Raw genomic sequence first — 19,566 nt, forward strand, 5'->3', positions numbered from 1 at the left:
TCAGTCGGGATTTTATATTTGCTTACCGATCCCATACCGGAGTCTGCCACCGACTCTCTACCAGAGTCTGTCGCTTGTGTTTCCGTCTTAGCTTCTGAGTCACTCTTCTCAGTGCTGCCTCCTACTGGACGATCGATTCTTGCAGTGACCTGACTTGATTTGTCGCCATTCTGAGCAGATTCAGCCTTGTTCTGACTGGTTGGCCTGCTTGGAGGGGTCACAGAGATGCTGGGGACTGGACTCCCAGTGCTCAAAGTAGTCGGACTCGACTTGGATTTCTGAGACTCCGGAACCTCGGACTTTGGGGATCCAGACGAGGGGCTCTGTGGAGCGGAGTCTTGCTCTGGACCACCGAATTTACTGATCAGATCTTTAATGCTGAGTGCTCGCCGCAGGTTTGAGCTGCGGGTCAGGACTGCAGACGGTGTCTGACTGGCTTTTCTGATCTGCTTTGTCTCGTCTTTGACGTTGTTCTGGTGGAGACTTGGAGGTGGCTGGGAGGAAGAAGGATCGGACGCTTGCTAAAAGAGGTGAACACAATAACAGACCCCCAGGACAATGTTAACCCAGTTTAAACAGCAGCCAGTTAGAAGTTTGACTGTCAGTAGATATCAACCTAGTAGTTTGGAACAAAGTGGCTTTCACTTTAATCTTCTCTTGGTGCACTGTGGGGGTTTCTTTATTGGATTTTGGTTTGAACTTTGGATTCTTCTTCAAAAGCTGAACGGTGGTTCAAAACAAACTACACAAAATCGAAGTCTATTTAACCCTCAAGTGATGGTGCTTGAGTCATGGTTGGCTGTTTTGTCGGACTTTACATTTAAAAATATTTAGATGTTTGTAGAACATGTCTGTGTACATGAAGCTGGGGAATATGTACTTGTGTAAATATCTAACAGGAAGGCTGTAACAGGAAAATAGCCTTCTTCCTTTAAACCACATGTCCTGTGTTACACAAACAGGACGTATGTATATAAGTTAAGATTGGAAAAATACAATTAATTCTATCATTGTAACGATGCCTTTAATTATTCATGTAGCAGCTTGGTAAAAGTGTGTTTCCCTCTGTCCCTTGTCTTAACAGTAAGTAGATGCTGTTCACTGTTGAAATGCATAATAACACAGTGTGTGTGTGTGTGTGTGTGTGTGTGTGTGTGTGTGTGTGTGTGTGTGTGTGTGTGTGTGTTCCTATCTGACATAAATCCCTCTTGAGGAAGTGCAACATCTGCTCACTCATCTGAAAAATCAGCACCCTCCCCCCGCTGCACAACACAACGGTTCACTCTCTCACACTGAAATAAAAGACGCATATATGTACGTAGGTATATATGTTCAGTAACAAATAGGCAGACATGACTCTATAATTCAACTCAACTCAGTCCCAAAAAGAGGAATAAAACAATTAATGGCAGCATTTTAAATGTCTTCTTTGCCAACAAGCCACTTGATTAAATCCAACTTTAATTAACAATCATAACAAGGAGGCTGATGCCACTTAGAGAAATGAAGTGGCGAGCGTCCAGGGGTTTAACTTTCTGGGCTCGAGGGTCCAAAGCACCGAGTGGCCTTAATCCAGGGACTCGCCTGGCCGCCTCCCCTGAGAACAGTGAGCCAAGGCTGGGCTGGGAGGGCGGAGAGGGAGGGTGGTCGTCTGGGGTTCAGGATCACTGCTAATCACCTCGGTATTAAAATGTTTACAGGCCGTGGTGGGATTAGCTCTGAGCTGATGATTTTTAATGTTATTATTTTTGCCCTGTGAGCTGAGCGCGCTCGGTGTGGACTCTCTCATGGAACGAGGAGACGAGGGACACACTCGCTGGTGAAATGTGTGTGCGCTCTTGTACCGCTCGTGTACATTTCATTCGTTCCAATAAGTTACTTAATATTCAGGTCAAAATCCTACAACAGTGTTACAAAGCACCCTGATACACATGTCCGCGACTTCCACCAGTCTGAATACATTCTTGACCTCTTAACTTGCTGAGCTTAATAATATCCCAGATTCAATGTTTCCCACAGAGCCAAGAGTAACTCTGTTCGATGACACATCTTTGACAAACACCAATAAAAGCAGATATATACAGTATATGTATATTAACAGCCAGTAAATGTCCCTGCACTGGAAGGAGTAAAAACCACCTACATCTAATGAATTAGCATCATGAATATCAAATTAAAAGATTATTTTAAATAAAACTGAGGATTAAACTGAGGGGCAAATCAGGAGAGTTACAGAAGATCTGGAACAACTTTTTTTTTTCTAAATTGTTTTATCCATACATGATAACTATTAGATCAGAAAGCTCAGCTGAAGCACATTAAACATCATGTTAACATGTTTAGGTCCAGTTCAACACCGTGACCTATAACGATGATTGACTTCAGCACTGTGCTGCCATGTAGCTGGAAACTCTTTACAGATACAAAAGTTTGTTCTTCATCAATGCGGGCAAGGATGCTCTCTGAGAAACAATGTGTTGCCATAGCAACGCTGGACGAGTAAGTAAGGCTTATTTCAGCCACATGCAAAATGATTTTTCATCTGAAGTTATTTATATTTAACTCGCCAACATAGACTTGTGCATCCAGTTAGCTTGAATCGACAAGCTCATTTAATAAAGGAATGTTTCACTTTTATTTGGAGCTAGAGGAACAAATGTCGAACAAAAGAAGGCCATCACACAGACACTCCCTAATGTCCTCGACACACACACATACGCTGGTCCTCCATGCCTCACTGCAGTATAGACATATGGCGTAGAGCCGTAACACCGTCTGACCCAGATATGACAGAAATGCATCGTGGGAAATCTGTTGAATGGCTCTCTGATGTTTATGTGCGGGAGAGCTCAGGGATTTTTCAGAATAAGAGTTCAGGAGAGGATGTAACCTTTTGACTTGCAAACATTTCCCCAGACTCTCCAGAGGATGAAGATTTGTTGTTCCAGGCAAAAAGATAAACACTTCAACATTTTCCCTGCCAAACTTTTAGTTCAAACTCTTCTAGCATGAAAAATGTATTTTTGCTGTTATGAAATGTTTTAACCTTTGGCACGCAATAATACATGTATTTTATTTTCAATCCTGATCTGTTACATTTGTGCAATCAATCAAAAACAAATTAGAACATTATTTTATTTCGGAGGTTATTAAAGGGTCCACACCTTTGAGAGTGACATGGGAGACAAAATTAAAAAAAGGTAAAAAATTGAAGACTGGCTGCCAGAGGCTTTCTATACATGCCACAGTGACATTTTTTACTGTTGTTAGTTTTTTATAGTAGATACATTTTTTTTATTTTATGACATGCGCATATCAAGGGAATTGTTTTCATGAAGTCGCGCACTCCGCATAACTTGCAAAAAACTGACAAGCTAACGACACAAACACTAACATTGAAAATACATTTATTTTTGCAAGTTTGACAGCGTGCAGGAGCTTGCATGCATTTTCTTAAGTACTTTAAATTGTGACTTTGCACAGACGTCTCCTTCTCAAGTCCTTTAAAAATTGAGCTAAGTAGATTTAGATTCCGATATGTTAGTGGAGACAGAGAGGGTAAATAGGCAACATTAGATTAATTTGTGTGTGCATACAAACTTCATTCCAACCCCAAATTGATCAGTGTTGCCCTGCCAAATAATATTTAAATTTCTGCGTCATTTACTGTATGTGGAGCTGGATGAAAAACAAAAGAAGCAAACTGTCAGTTCAGGAGAGAAGGGCGAACAACTGCACAAAGAAAAAGAAGATAAATAACCAATTAGCAGCAGCAGTCTCGTGTTGGACATGTTTGCCCGTCACACAGAGCAAAACGTCGAGCTACATTTGGCCCGAGGCAATCTGCTTGGCAATATGTTGCCATGTTGTTGTTGTTGTTGACCCCCCCATACACACACACACACACACATACACACACACACACACACACACACAGTAACTGTAAATAACAAAGATTAACGAACCAACCTGGCCTCGCCTTTCGGCCTGTATACGTTCTCACACTGTGCTTAACCCACAAGCATGATTAATGCGGGAATATTTGTTACAAATCAGGATGAAATCTGGGAAAAAATAATCCTCGACATTTCTTTATTTGATGTGGTCATAAATAAAATGAGCTCATGAGTACAATCCCTGGGTTGAGTTAATGTATTCCAATAAGCCAATAACACATTGAACGTAAATGAGTGATATGTTAATTACTTTATCGGCTCAGTAAGGATCCAAACGAGGACAAAACAACATTTAGAAGTGCTCAGCTTTAGTCTGGAGGAAATTAAAAAGTGACACCGGTGATTTGTATTAGGAGTCATCTGAAGCTGATTTTTTTATTTTATTCTTATTTTGAAAATATCAGCAAGTGGATTTTTTCTTTGATTTATTATTTGTTGCAACCCTAAAACTGTGCTTACGGTTTAACAACAATATATGTTGAACGGTTGAAACATGAAGTCATGTCATTAAACTGAATCGGACCTTTAATGTAATTATTGCTCCTTTTTAATACTTTCAGGATGATTCAGGTCTACACTGATGTATCACTAAATGTCTAATCTGGTGATGATGTGACATATGTGCGAAAACACACAGGACACACACGGCTCACCAAGATCAAAATCTAAAATAAATCTCATATCATTAATCTAATCTAAATCTATTGGGTTTCTATTTCATCAAATTGTTTCTGATTAAATAAATCCTGTCTCGTTTTCTGACAGATGAACCAAAAATAATCTGATGAAATGGTAACTGTGCCTCACATGTGTTATATTTACTTTCATTATAGAGTTGAGGTTCTTTAGATAACAGAGAGGACGTTCTTCAGTTTATCATGTTTGTTTTTTTTATTTATTTATTTTGGATGTCAGCTTCTTCTGATTCTTTTCTCGTCCTTTTGGACTTCACTGCTTCATTGATTTATGCTGTTCTGTTAAAGGACATTTTATCGTTCCTGTCTCCAACGTCATCTTATTGAGCGCAATGTTTCTCAACTGGTGGGTCGGGACCCAAAAGTGGGTCTCAGAGCTGTTTTCAGTGGGTCAAAAAACGAGTGCCTGGTAAAACAATTGTCTGAAAAAAAAGAAGAAAAAAAAGCCTGCTAGTTCTGAACCATCTCTTTGTTGTATCAAATATTTTCTACCATCTGCGGTCCAACTGCACAGTTTTCCTTCAATACATTTGAACGGTGAAAAGGAAAGGTTGCAATTTCTCTTTCAGGTGATGTGGTGGGTCCTGAGACTAAACCAGTACAGAACCACTGATTTAGCGTCTCCTGCTTGATTTTTCAGCCTTTCTTGGTTGTTGTCTTGATCTCTGAGGATGTTTTAAACCATCTGCAGGTTGGTTCTTAAGTTTCTTCTTGTTGTGTGTCTGTATTTTGAGTGTGTTTGGATCATTTTTATAATAATAACAGCAGATTGGATTACACTGAAAGAGTGTTTCTCAGAAGTTTAATTTCCATGTATTAATTGTTGCACATCGATTGAGAACCAATGAGCTAACCATGACTGATACCTCTGAATGAATCCAGCAGGTTAACGTGCAAAGCAAACTACAATTTAACACATCTTAGAGAACGGTAACACATGTTTTCTGGTGCAGCTTCACTTTGAACTCTTCCTAAAAATTCCACTTTTTCCTCAATGGGGACGCGTCTGAGTGTGATTCACGTGGTGTTTGTGTGCAGGAGCTGCAGCGTGCTGGCAGCCGGCCTGTCTGCCCTGCTTGTGTTTAAGCTTCATGAGATACACTGTGCTGACACTTTGACAGGTTTCCTCTTCTAATAAGACTCCAAACCAGGTTTCCTCCCTCATCGTCTCCTGTCAAAACTGTGTCAGTTTATTATAGGAGGGTTTTTTTTTTCCTTCTTGATGTTGTGAGGTTTTTTTTCGGGGGGAAAACATGCTAAAAGTGTTTGTAGGTGTGTGTGCGTGTGTGTGTGTGGTTCTATATCTGTGTGTGACAGACAGAGCCAGATGAGCGGGCAGATGTTTCCTCTGTCTCCTCTCCGACTGTCTGAGAAAGACTGACAACAGCTGGATCCATGCCAGACACACGCACAGGCAAAAAGTTACACGAGCACAAACGTGCACGCACAAACACACACAAGCACAAACACACACAAGCACAAACTCTCTCTCACACACACTGTTGGATAAAAAACACAGCGACACTGTTAACTAAACTGCACAGAGAGGTTTAGCTTTGCTCGAGTTTCGTAAAATGTTTAAATGTTATTGAACTTTATCTTGTGCCAGATTTTAGTTTTTTGTACAAGGAACACTTCAGCCTATAGGACTAATAAGCATAGATGTTTGTCTCATGATATCACAGAAGGCTTAAAGCTATGTTTTCTCTGCAGCCTGGTTTATAAAAGGTTGACTTTTGGCCTCAAAGTTCTCGAAAAAACTAGAAATGAAAACATTCATTCTGCCCGACGTGTTTTCTGTTTGCATGAAAGAAAGAAAAAAGAAAAAACTTTTTAGGATGACAGCTGGGGGTTAGGTTTGGTGTTAGTTTGCTTCCAAACAGGAAGTTTTTTTAAAAAGCCTGATAGCACCAAGAACAAGAACACAGAGTGAAGTGAGGTAACACAGGTGAGCACGCTGTGGGTTTTAAAGTTAGTCTGTACCATGTTGTTCTGCTGCTCTGTCTCGCTCTTTCCCTGCATGCTGCGGTCACTCGCTCTGCTCGGGAACGTTTCCTTTCCGTCCGACCTGAGACAGAAAATAAGACAAAACTCATCATGTCTATGAACAATCTTTTAAATGACAAAAGTTAAGAACAGTCCCTTTCTTTAAAGGAGCAATATGTAACTATGACACCTAGTGTTTAGAAATGGTACTACAGTCCAAATTAAAAACATAGAGAGCTGTCTCCCCTGTCTCCTCCTCTCCAGAGTGGATGCTCATGCAAGTCACCATGTTGTGGACACTGAAGCTTCAGTGTTTAGCCAGCTCTGTAAACTTTTCTGCGTTCTAAGCTCTCTCCATTTTTCAAAATTCATAATATGGATATATATTGCCAATTCTTTTAGCTCAGTAGCATGCTTTTGTTGCTGTAAAAGACAGTTGAAAGACTGTCTTTAGCTTCTATTTAATAGGTACTGTATAAGGAATTGTGTATTTGTATATGATTCCTGTGTGTTTGTGGGCTACTGACAAAGTCATTTCACATAGTATGTTTCTTTAATGCCTAATGATATAGTTTAAAACCGTATCATCATATATGTGATACCAATTAAATCAAAAGACAATTAAAAAGTCAGTCAAAGTTAAACTCAACAATGAGTTTGGATAGTTTGAGCTACTGTACCTGTGCGACTGTTTCAGTATTTTCTGTGTGACTCGGCTCAGTCTCTGCGTCTCTTCCTGGTACTTCTGCAGGTCTTGCGTCAGCAGGTTATGGAGCGCGCTCAGTGCTTCCTCCTGGAACACCAACCTTTCTGATTGAAGCAAACGCTCGGTGATGGAGACCTGAAGCTCCCGACAGACACACAGCTGCACCTGCGGGAATAAAAATGACATATTAAGGAGATATTGGAATATTAAACTTAAGGGACATTATTGGTTTACTAATAAGCTCCTGACTTCACGGTTCAACTCGACCACACGGATCAACACAGTGATTGTCTCTGTTTCTGGTCTAAACAACATGTAACCTATAATTATCACATAAAATCAGCCTTCCTCCTCCTCTGATCACTTACAGTGGATGTATGAAAGCTGGAGTTTCTTCTCAGCTCCTGTTCAGCCCGTTTCTTCTTCTCCTGAAGAATTAAAAGCTCAAAGGAAAGCAACCGCTGACGGTCCTCGATCTGCGAGAGACTGAAAACACACAAACACACAAACATTTAGTTTACAGATTCAATTCAAGTCAAATGAAACAAAGAATGCAAACACTAATAAATAATATCACTTTCTATTTATTACGGAGCCTCTAAAGCCACTAAAAAAAATAGAACTTTTTTCAATTTCTTCAATCTTTGTTTAAAATGTTTTGGGACTTCGGGTGCTCCGTAGTTAATTGGCTGGTTTCAAATTCTGACTGGATGAAATGTTTTCACATATCTTTGACTTTTAGAATAAGTTTTATCAGAGATTATGACCTTTTATTATTTGAAAACAGATATCTTTTATAAAATTAGCCTTTTATACTTAAGAGCAAAGAATGCTTCACTCCAGATGTAGTAAAATGTTATTTTAAATTTGTTTACATTAATGTAGTTAACAAGGAAAACATCAGTGAGAGTAAGATTGTCCTTTACCATTTACTTCAAAACTGACGCTTCCTGCACTTCTCACAGAAATACATTTACACAAGTATGAAGGCATCAGATTAAGTAACGCCTTATAAATAAGGACGTCTGTCTACACATACATAATAAATATAAACAAGCAGAAATTTAAAAGGTTTAACCCACACATTAGGAGATGCATGTTTGCAGTTTGCGATTATTACAGCAGAGAAAAGATTTTGTGTGTTTCTAAAGTTGGAGCTTTAACCCCCCTGACAGACAACCTGAGCCGCTCCTGACAGGAGAGAAAAAGAACAGGACAGAACAGGTCGGACCTTTCTGCTCTCTGTTTGTCTTCTACAAGCTCGGAGCTTTACTGAGAAAACACAGACGACAGATACAGCATGCCATCTTTCCTGGACTCTCTGAAAGACCGAATGAACTTTGAGTCATTTGTTTATTTTGATTTAAAAAGAAATAAAGGGAACGATTTATCAGACATAAAAATAAGTGTTAGTCATGGTCATGGGATTTCCTGATCCCTGAAAGCAGCACACTTTGACAGCATTCCTGATCAGCCAACCACAGCAGGTAACATAAAGCTGTTCCTTGAGCAAACATGATGACCCGTAGACACAGAGTTAATGCTTGATAGCAGCATGGTGGAAGTGGCATTATAAAAAAGGGTAACAGCAGTACTCATAAATTAATCATAGACAAATGTATAAAATCAATTTTATTTTTGTATAACAAGAAATACAAGTCCAAGTAAAATAAATAATCAGAGAGCTCAGGGTGCGATTGGCGATGTGTCCACTAGGAGGTGCTAACCCTCTGTAACAGATGCCTTAAACAGCAGCAGCTGATTAGAGGCAGAGAAGTGTTTTGTTTGTGAGGAAGAAGAGGAGGCTCGTCTGAGGACGTCTTTGATGAACTGACTGAAGGAGTGATATCGACATGTAGAGGCAGACAAATTAGTACAACGGCACAAAAACACAAAGGCCCTCTGGGAAATATATTAACACGACATTAACAAGGTTCTCAAGGAGGACTGCTGACTCCACTTTGTGTGTGCGTGTGTGCGTGTCTGTGTGTGTGTGTGTGTGTGTGAGCGTGTGTGCGTGTGTGTGTGATCATGAAGAAACATAAATCTGAAGAAGAAGAGCTAAAAGACTGGGAGGGTTTCTGCTTTACACTAAGGAACAAACAAAAGAGACAAAGCACTGATGATAACAACATAATAAGGTTGTGTCAATGATTCAGGTGCAAATATGTCAAAGAAAATGACACAACAACAATATGTTGAAATAAAAGCTGTACATCTCAGATGATTTAATGCAATGCAATACTTTTTTTCATTTGACTCTGTAGACAAACAGTCACCGCTTTAATTTATTTGTCCTTCATATTTTATTTATTTATTTATTGAATGGATTTTGTTTGGACAGCTGGAGGTGATACGTCTCCACAAGCAAGGCAGGCAACTTCTTGGGGCTCCAGACCAGTGAGGGAGCCGCCTGAAGGCTCACACACTTTAAAACTAAGCAGTGAGCCAAAATGTGCAAATTTTGCATCGACAGTAGGAAACCTCCCTTAGAGGGCCCCATCGTAAAGCACTCACTCTTGTTGCCCTGCTAAGCATGTGACGCATTATTGCTTTGAAAATGATAAAAAAACATTTGTCAATAAGTCAACAGCAGTTAGCGGTATATAGGAAAGAAAACAGCAACAAGGGTGGGGAGAAAAAAAAAGAAAAGAAAAAAAAAAGGAGTAAAGTGTTGGCGAGCAGAGATAATGGTCATGAAACATACTGGAGTTAGCATGGTAGCTAATTTAATCTGTAGTCCTAAAACTGACATGAAGCTAATTTCAATTTTAATTTCTTTGTCCATCATGTTCAGTAACATTTGTACATTTCTGGATATTTTTACAAACATGTTTGAAATTTCTTCCAAGGCAATGTTTATGTTTTAGGAAATTTGACTCATAAGAAAAAGTTTGATTATTTGATCGGAGATTAAATGTTTACTTTTTTTTTTATTTCTGGCGCTAAAGACACGTTTTGGTTTTTTTTAGAAGTGAAGACATCGTCCATTAGCGGTATCAAACAATCCAATCCAAAGTATTCATATCATCCTGCTGTAACATTACCAAGATTCAGCACGCAACGTCAATATGATTTTAAATAATCTGAAACAGACTCTTCTGTCAGAACCAACAGTAAGAAAATGTTCCTCACAAATATGAGACCGTCTGATCTCAGCCCGGAGTGAGTAAGCTTTGATTCTTTTTTTTATTGTTGTTCAAAATAAAAATCTATTGTCCATTTGCCTAAAGCTTCTTGTTTCATCAAAGCAGTTTTAATAAAAAAAATAACTTCCTGGGGATGTTTCTCGGAAAATGTCTGAATTTGATTTCATGGATATTCTGTTAAAATAAAAACACACTGCTAAACATCATCTTTTTATTGATTCCAAAATCTCAAAATCTGCTTTTTCTAAAGAAGAAACTTATGAGTGGATGTCTGAGAAAAGGATTCGTCATCATTTCAGAAAAACAAGGTCCAATCTGTGAAATATCGACTGAATGAGATCATAAAATGAGCTGTATCATCACACACACTGTTCCCTCCGCTGACAATACAGGGCATGTGGGCCTCTCTCTGATGCATTGTGGGAAATCTCCCAGTACTTCAGCGTGTGTAGATGTTTCTTGAGACCTTCAATCAGCTCATTGTTTAGACTACATGAACATGTTGAAGGATTTCCAGCTTTCAAAACTTCACGCAAACAAGCTGTTTTGTCAGCTGTCAATCAAAACTTATCTTAACCAATCAAATGTCTTCATTAAATCACCTGTGTGTGTGATGAGCAGCGAGAAACATCATCCATCAGTGTGAAGAGACAGTAATTACCAATGAATATCAGTGTGTGTGATTTTAAAGATGTCAGCTACACACACACACACACACACACACACACACACACACACACACACACACACACACACACACACACACACACACACACACACACACACACACACACACACACACACACACACACACACACACACACACACACACTGCACCAGCTGTCAGTGTGTTCTGATTAGGTGCGTACGTCAGGAAAAGCGTGAATAGGTCTCCATAATTGCTTGAATGTATGTGACAAAAACATTTCATTCCATAATTGCAGGTGAAAAACGTGTGGGTGTTATTTTTTTCACATTAATGTATCTCGTCGCTCGCAGCATATCACATATGTTGGTTTCTCCGTGTCGAGGTTACACAGGATGTACACGCTGAGGCGTATTTACAGAGCAAACAGAATCCACAGCGAAGAATATAACACACTCCGTGCAGCGTTTCCATCATGGACAGAGGTGATGCTGCAGACCAGTATGTAAATGAACACCAGTATTATTGTCTCACTCTGCTTCATGATGCCTGTATAAATATTTTCTACATATTTATTTGCGTGGCGGAAAAGGGAGGAAGGGAAGGCAGTAATGAAGCAGAAATGTCTTGACCGGATGAGGAGGAGAATGACTGATACGGATGAAGAAATCAGGTTTGATCTGTTACGCAACCGGGGTCATCGTAAAGAGAGAAAAGGAAGTTAAAGACAGGAAAGAAGAAACTAAATTATAGAAAGAATTAGAGAGAGAAAAACTAAAGAAAACAAAAGACACAACAACTACGTTTTACGTCTATGGCACATTTCTATTTTAACACAAGAAATAAAGTCTTATTGAGAAACTTGTGTGTGGAGCTTTTATCAGGTTTTCAGGTTCCCATCAGCAGTTTGACGTGTTCATGTTGTAACAATAACTCTACCAGGCTCGTGCAGTGAAATGGCTGCAGTTTGTTTCGGCTGAGGCAACAAAATCTTCTGGATAAGTTTGTTGAAAAAGGTGTCAGTGAGTTACAAGCATGTTTGACCTAACGTTGGTTATCCAACTTAAAGGGACAGTTCAGTATTTTTAAATGGGGTTGTATGAGGTACTTGTCAATATTAAGTATATCAGCCACAGGGGATGCAATTTTTGTTGGCTTTTTATGCGTTGATTTTAGAGATAGGACAGTGGATAGAATAATAAATGAGGGAGGGAGAGAGAGAGTGGGGAATGACACGCGGTAAAGGTTAGATTAGAAGCCGGGCTGCCTACATAGAAGAATATAGCTCCATAAATGGAGTGCGTGCATGAACCACAAGGCTACCGGCGATGTTTTACCTGTTAAATATATCACTGTTACAATATGCAAAAACAGCAGGCTGTTAATCTCTTCATCTGACACATAGCCCCCGGCAGTCTTTAAAAATAACTACGATATATAACCTCTCCCAATGCTAATGGTCCTCTTTGCTTTTGCAGGGCTTAAGGAGACTCCAATACTAATACAGCCTGTTTCACAACCTAAGTCTCAAACCTCCTCACTGGGACTTTAAACAATACGTGCTTCTTAAAGTCCAGCCTTTATTAGCTGCTGCAAGCCACGGACCAATTCCAGCTGTATTCCTCAAGAACATCCAGGGGCCCTTCTAGGGTCTGTTGGGGCCCAGGGGCCCCTCAAACCAGCACCCATCATTATTTATACAGCAATAATGCATGAGACAGTAAGTGCTGTCAGATGGGGCTTCATTAGGGAAGTTTCTTACTGTCATTGCAAAATGTGAACATTTTGAAGGAATGCTGTGGTTTATTGATTATCAGCCGTTGGGGAGCCCCCTACTGGTTTGAGACAAGCAGCGCCTCTGAGAACACCTTGGATGAAGCTAATTTTTTTTTTAATGCAAAACATATTTGTGTTCCTGTTGCACCTATAAACAGTCGTTTTGTGTAGGAATGACCCTTCCCTGTTATCCGTTTTCTGCTTTTCTACAGAAGGAGAACAAGAGTTTATCTAGTTAAAATAGTCCTGAGATCAACAGGGTACGATTAGTGAGTCGTCAAATCAATTTCACCGTCAATAACAGACATTTTTTGAACATATTAGGAGGAGCTCGGCCTTCGCAGAAGGTGAAGAAGAGGAGACAGTTGACAGAGTTTAGAGGAGAGTTTTCCAAAGCTGCCATTCGGCCTGTTAGTCTTGGCAGGAGTAAAAGTGTGCTTGAATAACTGAACTCAAGACTCTGTTTCTATCTCTCTGTGGGAAAATACTCCAGAAAACAACTCATGTCATCCATCACAATCAAACTTCATCCGCTGTGGCACTTGCTAAAGAGTTTATCTGGTGTGAACTCGCTGCTCTAAACACTGGACGTGAAGCTCTTGGTGTTTGGAAAAGTCTGCAGTGGAAGACCATTAAGACAGCTTTGGCTTTACCAAATAGCTGTGAAGGTTTCTGCTTGGTTGGCTCATGTTTTCACTTTTCACAAAGAGCAGAGTGTTGCCGAGGAAAGGCGCTTTGTTTGAAGAAGAGTTAAAGAAACACAGAGCTAACGCAGAGTTTTTCTGTACGTTTCATGATGGTGAAAGCTCCTGCAGCTTCTTGGGGTCTGCTTTAAGAAAAATAATCGCCTTATCTCCATTTCTGTTCAGTCAATGCTTGATCCCCTTTCATTGTGTAAGACCCAACCCTGTGTTGTTGCTGACACGATAAAATAAACCTTTTCTCTGCAAGCTAAGGAAAACCCCCGTAAAAAGAAAGCAAGGTGACGTTTCGTTCCAGTAAGCCGAGCAGATCTGAGAAGAGGGCAGGGCGACATGATGGAAAGGTGTAAAAGGTTTTATTACAGCACTATTCATCTCCTCCCATTAAGCCTTTGATCCCAGTTGTGACAGGAGCCAATCAGTCTTGAGGATGAGAACCAAAGTTGCAGAGAAATTAGGAGATTTCCTGGAAGATGATCAGAACAATGTGTGTGTATGTGGGAGGGGTGTGTGTGTGCGTGCGTGTGTGTCTGCTGGCACACCTTGAATCCTGAGATGTGTTTTAGCTTGTCTTGTCTGACAGAAGTGAGAGCAGTTGAAGCGCTGCTCTGCCAAACGGCTCGTCATGGCGGCGGTACAGAGAGTACGAGCGGGCGAGCGAGCAGGGTGAGGCAGCAGCCACCTACCACCATCTGAACGTTTACTGTCAGCGCAGCACAAGTGGTAACGAAAAGCTGAAAATGCACCAGGAAACTTTCACTTTCTCACACTTTCTGTGGAAGTTGTTTTTACAAGGACTTCAAACTGAGTCCAACTTTCACTGTTTTACCAGCCAGCCTGATGTCCGCAGCAGAATCACACTTTGAAAACGAAAAATGGGAGCATCTGTGATGTCAGACAAGTTTCTGAAGGATTTTTCACTTTCATTGATCCACTAACTTAACTGTGCCAAGACTGAATGTATAAAGCAGACCAGACTGAAAATGGTTGAAAGAGTTTTGTTTCAACACTTTGTGATCAAAATCACAAATAAGTACAAAAAAAAAATTAGAGTCAACAGCTGTGAAAAAGGTTCTAACGGCTGCTGTTTAATCCAGATCTTCTTTAAAAAAAAAAAAAAATTAAAGTAGAGCTCGACCGATTTATAAAGCCAGACGATATTAGCATGTGAAGTGAATATTAGTTGAAGTTCATTTTATCGCAGATATTTGCCGATATTACAACATTTATCCACCAGTCGAAAAACATTTCATTTGTTGTTCATTGTATTAAACCAGCAGAGGGCGCTATATAGATTACAACAAACATCCTCACCCTCGAGAGTGTCGAGCGGTGATGCACAGTTTGTTTTTTTTTCAGTTGAGTGACCGTCCTTTTCTTTATTATGCATCTTTGTACCACAGGTGTTTGATGTCTGTGTTTAAAGGATCAATGCATGAAAGAGTATATATCAGCCTTTCTCTCGGGTTCGAACATAGATCTAAGAAAAGTATCAGCTGATAAATCGGTATCACATTTTTTTCGCTCCATGATCTCAGTATCGGCCCCTAAAATCCCACATCGCTCAGTCCCTAAGTTAAAGAGTGTTTTATTTACACTTACATTCAAAACCACGTCAGAAAACAAAACACAACAATCACTTTTAGTGGATGAACTTTGACCTTTTCTCCAAACATTATAATGCAGCCTTCACAACCGGTTTCATTGCTGTCGACTGAAGTATTAATCCAAAACATTTATTTGACATCACTTGATATACATAAAATGGCCAGTTCTATTTTCTGTAAGTTTGGAGGTTCATATGGACGATCTATTTACAATAGCTATAAACACACACACACACACACACACACACACACACACACACACACACACACACACACACACACACACACACACACACACACACACACACACACACACACACACACACACACACACACACACACACACACACACACACACACACACACACACACACACACACACACACACACACACACACACACACAAAACAACAAATGCATTTGGACCGTTCACTTTCGTTTCGTCTTTCCAATCCCTCACTCTCTCAGCCTCACACACAATTTGACTCGCACTCTAGAAAACACACACACACACACAAGCATACACATACACACGCACACACACACACACACACACACACACACAGGCAGGCTGGATCCTGTTGTGCTCCCCAGTGGAGCAGAACCTGCTGCTGTTATGAGATACAACGAAACTCCCACATTTATGTTTCAGCTCTGTGACAAAACCACAGGAACCGCCACAGAGCTTCCTCCTCCTCACATGTTCAAACACAACACGACACGCTGCTGATGTCTATAAAGAGGACAGTCCAGGAACAAACCAACAAAATAAATACTTATATTAGGGCTGTCAAAATACGACACTTTGTTTTGATTAGCCAAACTTATGATGTAAAAATCTACGCTTACAAATAGCACTCTGACGTCTTACGCCACTGATCACAGAACCGTCCACTGCAGTGTTTTAAACTAAAATGTCTTGGCTGTTTCATTTGTTTTATTTTATCCAGCTGAAGAATCAACACTGTGAGCGATGCTTTCATGAGGCAAACAACTGCAATAAGTTCTGAAGCTGTTCCTTTCGATTGTTTAACTTCATTAAGCTTCCTCCAGGCTGTGAAAAGGGAACTCACATCAGAGAAACTCAACTTTTGAGACTAACAAAACATCGATGAAGAGGGAAAGAGACAAACAGAAAGAGCGGCGAGGCGAGCAGCCTGCAGAGAACAGAGGTACAGGGTGACTTTTCAGCAGGTGTTCAACCCTCAGTATGCACTCCGGATATCAGAGGCAACATAATAATGCAATAAAATAATCGTTTCTGATGCCCTCTCACACATCAGCCCACATCTGCCTCGTACTGAATGCATCACATGACGTGGACTTACTGTGTGCAGATGCTGCTGAGCTCCTGCTCTGTCTGCCTCTGCAGCTGCTGCAGGTGAAAAGTCAGCTCCTCACTCAAAACAGCAAACCTCCACAGTCTTCCTGTCCCTGCGCTCTCCTCGCGCACCAAACCCTGATCGCAGGAGAACAAAGGGAGGTTTGAAAAGGTTTGAACACAAACGCTGGCAGCCGAACTGGAGGACAACAAAACACCTGATGCTAAATGCTAATAGCAAGACGGCTAATGCGGGAACGACCTTAAAGACCTGTACAAGTACACGCTCACAGAGCCAACGGGGGTCAAGATGTATTAACCTTGTTACTTTACTTGGTTAATATTTAATTAGATACACCTCGACAAGGTATGTCCTTATCTGGAACCGAAAAAACACACTCGACAGGTTGTGAAGACACAAGAAGAAAACCAACATTGTTATTGTTTTTGTCCTAATTGGTAAATGCTTGGAAAGCGCTTCTCTAGTCTTCAAAGTGTTTTAAACCGCAGGTCACACCTTCACATTAGCACAATGATGTAAAGTGTCCTGCAGTGTTAACTAATTCCATTCTTAGACATTAGCACGCCGCTGAAGACGCAGCTGTTAAGTGTCTCACCCAAAGTGGCTGCAAAAGCTGGGGATCGAACCCCAGACTCCACCACTGAGCCACAGCCTCCTCTTAACCAAAACAAGTCCATGTTATTTATTCATTTTGAGACTGTTCCTGGAAATTTCAGGTTCTTATTCATTATCATAATATTTTAAATATTCTAAAAATATCCCTAAGATGTATCATTCAATGTTGTCGTTCTTGTGTGTCGCTGTGTCAACTCCCCCGAAGGGTTAATCAAGTTGTTTGACTTGAATTAGCTTGAAATCAGAGGTGAAATGTAATGAAGTGTCTACACCTTTTCTGGTTTTAAATTTGGCAGCGACTTAAGGCTGGAGTTATAATTCATATCAACACACCCAAATAAAGAATGTATCTGTTGTTACATGGAAACAGGAAGGCACTTAACTTTCATAATCACAGAAAAAAACAAAACAAAACCAAAAAAAAATGCCTCATAAATCGTGAAATCTTTAGTCTGGTGATGTTTTGATATGTGACACTTCAGCTTTGGCCCCCTGCTGTTTATCAGACAGAGCAACATGTTGAGTAACACAGAAGAGAGTGATGAATCACCAGCTGGAGGATGACAGAGTGGGGTAGATATCAATCAGATAGACACACAGACAGGTAAATTAGAAGAGGAGGTGAACAGACTCAGACAGACAGACGGGGGACACGATGAGTAAAGATAAAGCTGGAGAAGGGGGGGACGTACGACCAGGCTGTGAGTCTGAACTCGTCGAGGTGACAGAGTCCTTCAGTGAGCGTCTGTGGGCTGACAGAAAACAGGCAAACTGAGTCACGCTGCCACATGATGATTGGTCCGTCTGTCTGTCTTCACGTCTCTCTGTCTGTCTCTGTGTGACTCAGTCTGAGAAACAAACTGTCGCCATGTTCAGCCAAATCTCGCTCGGTTTTGAAAATTGATCTTTGGTCCTCATTGAAACTTTGAAGCTGTGATACAAAATATATCTGCAGGCGTTATACTTCATATTGAGAATCACATCGAGAACAGACACAGAGGCTCAGAAAGGATGCAGGTTTATGCAGAAGGGACATGTTGTGCTGAATGTGCGACTTGCGGATCCAGTAAATGCACCAGCATGAAACCAAAACAAAATGCTGTTTGGTTATTAAGAAATCTTAATAACAGAGAACATTTATGTAGAAGAGGAGGAGAACACTGTGTATTATTTGACTCAAAGATAAAATCAGTAAACGATCAACACCGAAGTTAAAAATAACAAAACAGCAAAAAAAAAAAAAAAAAAAAAGCTAGTAGCAGCTTAACCCCCGTCCCTTTAATCGGCTTCATTAAGAATTTTACAGATTTTAGTTTATGTTATAAAGAAGAAGAGATGATTAGCTGACTAAAACAAGGATTTTGGTCTGCATTTAGCCACAGCTAAACAGCCCCTCAGACCTGCTGAAGCATAGAGTCTGATTTTTGTTTTTTTGGGGGGCTTTTATTAGAGAGATAGGACAGTGGATAGAGATGGAAATCAGGGAGAGCGAGTAATGATGAGGAATATAACCTCCATTTATGGGACGTGCGCACTAACCACACAAACAGGTTTTTAAAAATGAAATTTTGTTTATATTACCAGTTTGAACTTGCACTCCAATCTTTTAGGATCTGTAAAATCTGTATAAACAATGAACACTGGGAAAATCTTAACCTAAAAAGCAGCAGACCAATGGCAGCTCAGCTTGCAGCCCCCTCCAGATGCTCTTTGTCAGTCATGGTAAAAGATGCAGAAATAGTATGTTTGGGGGGGGATCAGGAGATCTCTGCTTGATGAACAACGGTGGATCTTTTTGAATCTGGACATTTTACAAATGGCAATCTTTTGCTCCGTGTAAAATGAAAAAATAGAAATAGAATAGAAATGCAGCCAAGAGGAGCTCCTCTGTAATGTTGGTTAAAATGGTCAAAATGTTTAGTCAACTCTGACATCATCCTCTTCTCATAAACGAAGCATCGCTGTCATTGCTTGATCGGCATGAAATTGATTTATCAGTGTTAGGGAATATGACAGAATGAACTTGACCTCAGGTGGGATCAACAGAGACGAACAGAGACAGACAGAAAGACAGAGGGAGGGAAATGTGTTCCCACAGAGAAATGAAGTGGAAAAAAAAAATATCAAAGAAGTCACATGAAGACGCGGCCAATAAAAGCAAATCCCTGCGTAGTCAGTTGCGAGGAATGCGGCGTTGAGCAATTAGCCTCGTACCCTCTAGCAAAGATTCATTTCAAAAACACTTTACAGAGTTTCAACGTCAGCAAAGACAAAATGACATTTGATGCCTCGGCGACATTCAAAGACATCTTCGAATGTTTTAACCGCAGGCGTGCATGTTTCAGATTCTATTAAAGCTGACTCTGTCCGTCTTTAGTTGAAATCA

The 19,566-nt window shown here is 40.3% G+C and overlaps 1 protein-coding gene across 3 annotated transcripts in view; it reads right to left on the reverse strand.

Moving 5' to 3' along the window:
• Positions 1-19,566, reverse strand: part of LOC306837022 (uncharacterized protein) — a 57,306-nt gene that overhangs the window by 8,881 nt on the left and 28,859 nt on the right. For 2 of the 3 annotated variants that reach the window (XM_079364454.1, XM_079364455.1), the window contains exons 3-6: positions 16,551-16,681; positions 7,712-7,829; positions 7,318-7,508; positions 6,635-6,719 (exon numbers count right to left, since the gene is read on the reverse strand). In XM_079364454.1, coding sequence (XP_079220580.1) covers positions 6,635-6,719; positions 7,318-7,508; positions 7,712-7,829; positions 16,551-16,681 — 525 coding nt within the window. Of the gene's footprint in view, positions 1-26; positions 710-6,634; positions 6,720-7,317; positions 7,509-7,711; positions 7,830-16,550; positions 16,682-19,566 lie in introns of those variants that run through there. The other variant, XM_079364456.1, reaches the window with a different exon arrangement.

Source organism: Symphodus melops (assembly GCF_947650265.1).
Source record: "Symphodus melops genome assembly, chromosome: 16".
Taxonomy (NCBI): domain Eukaryota; kingdom Metazoa; phylum Chordata; class Actinopteri; order Labriformes; family Labridae; genus Symphodus; species Symphodus melops.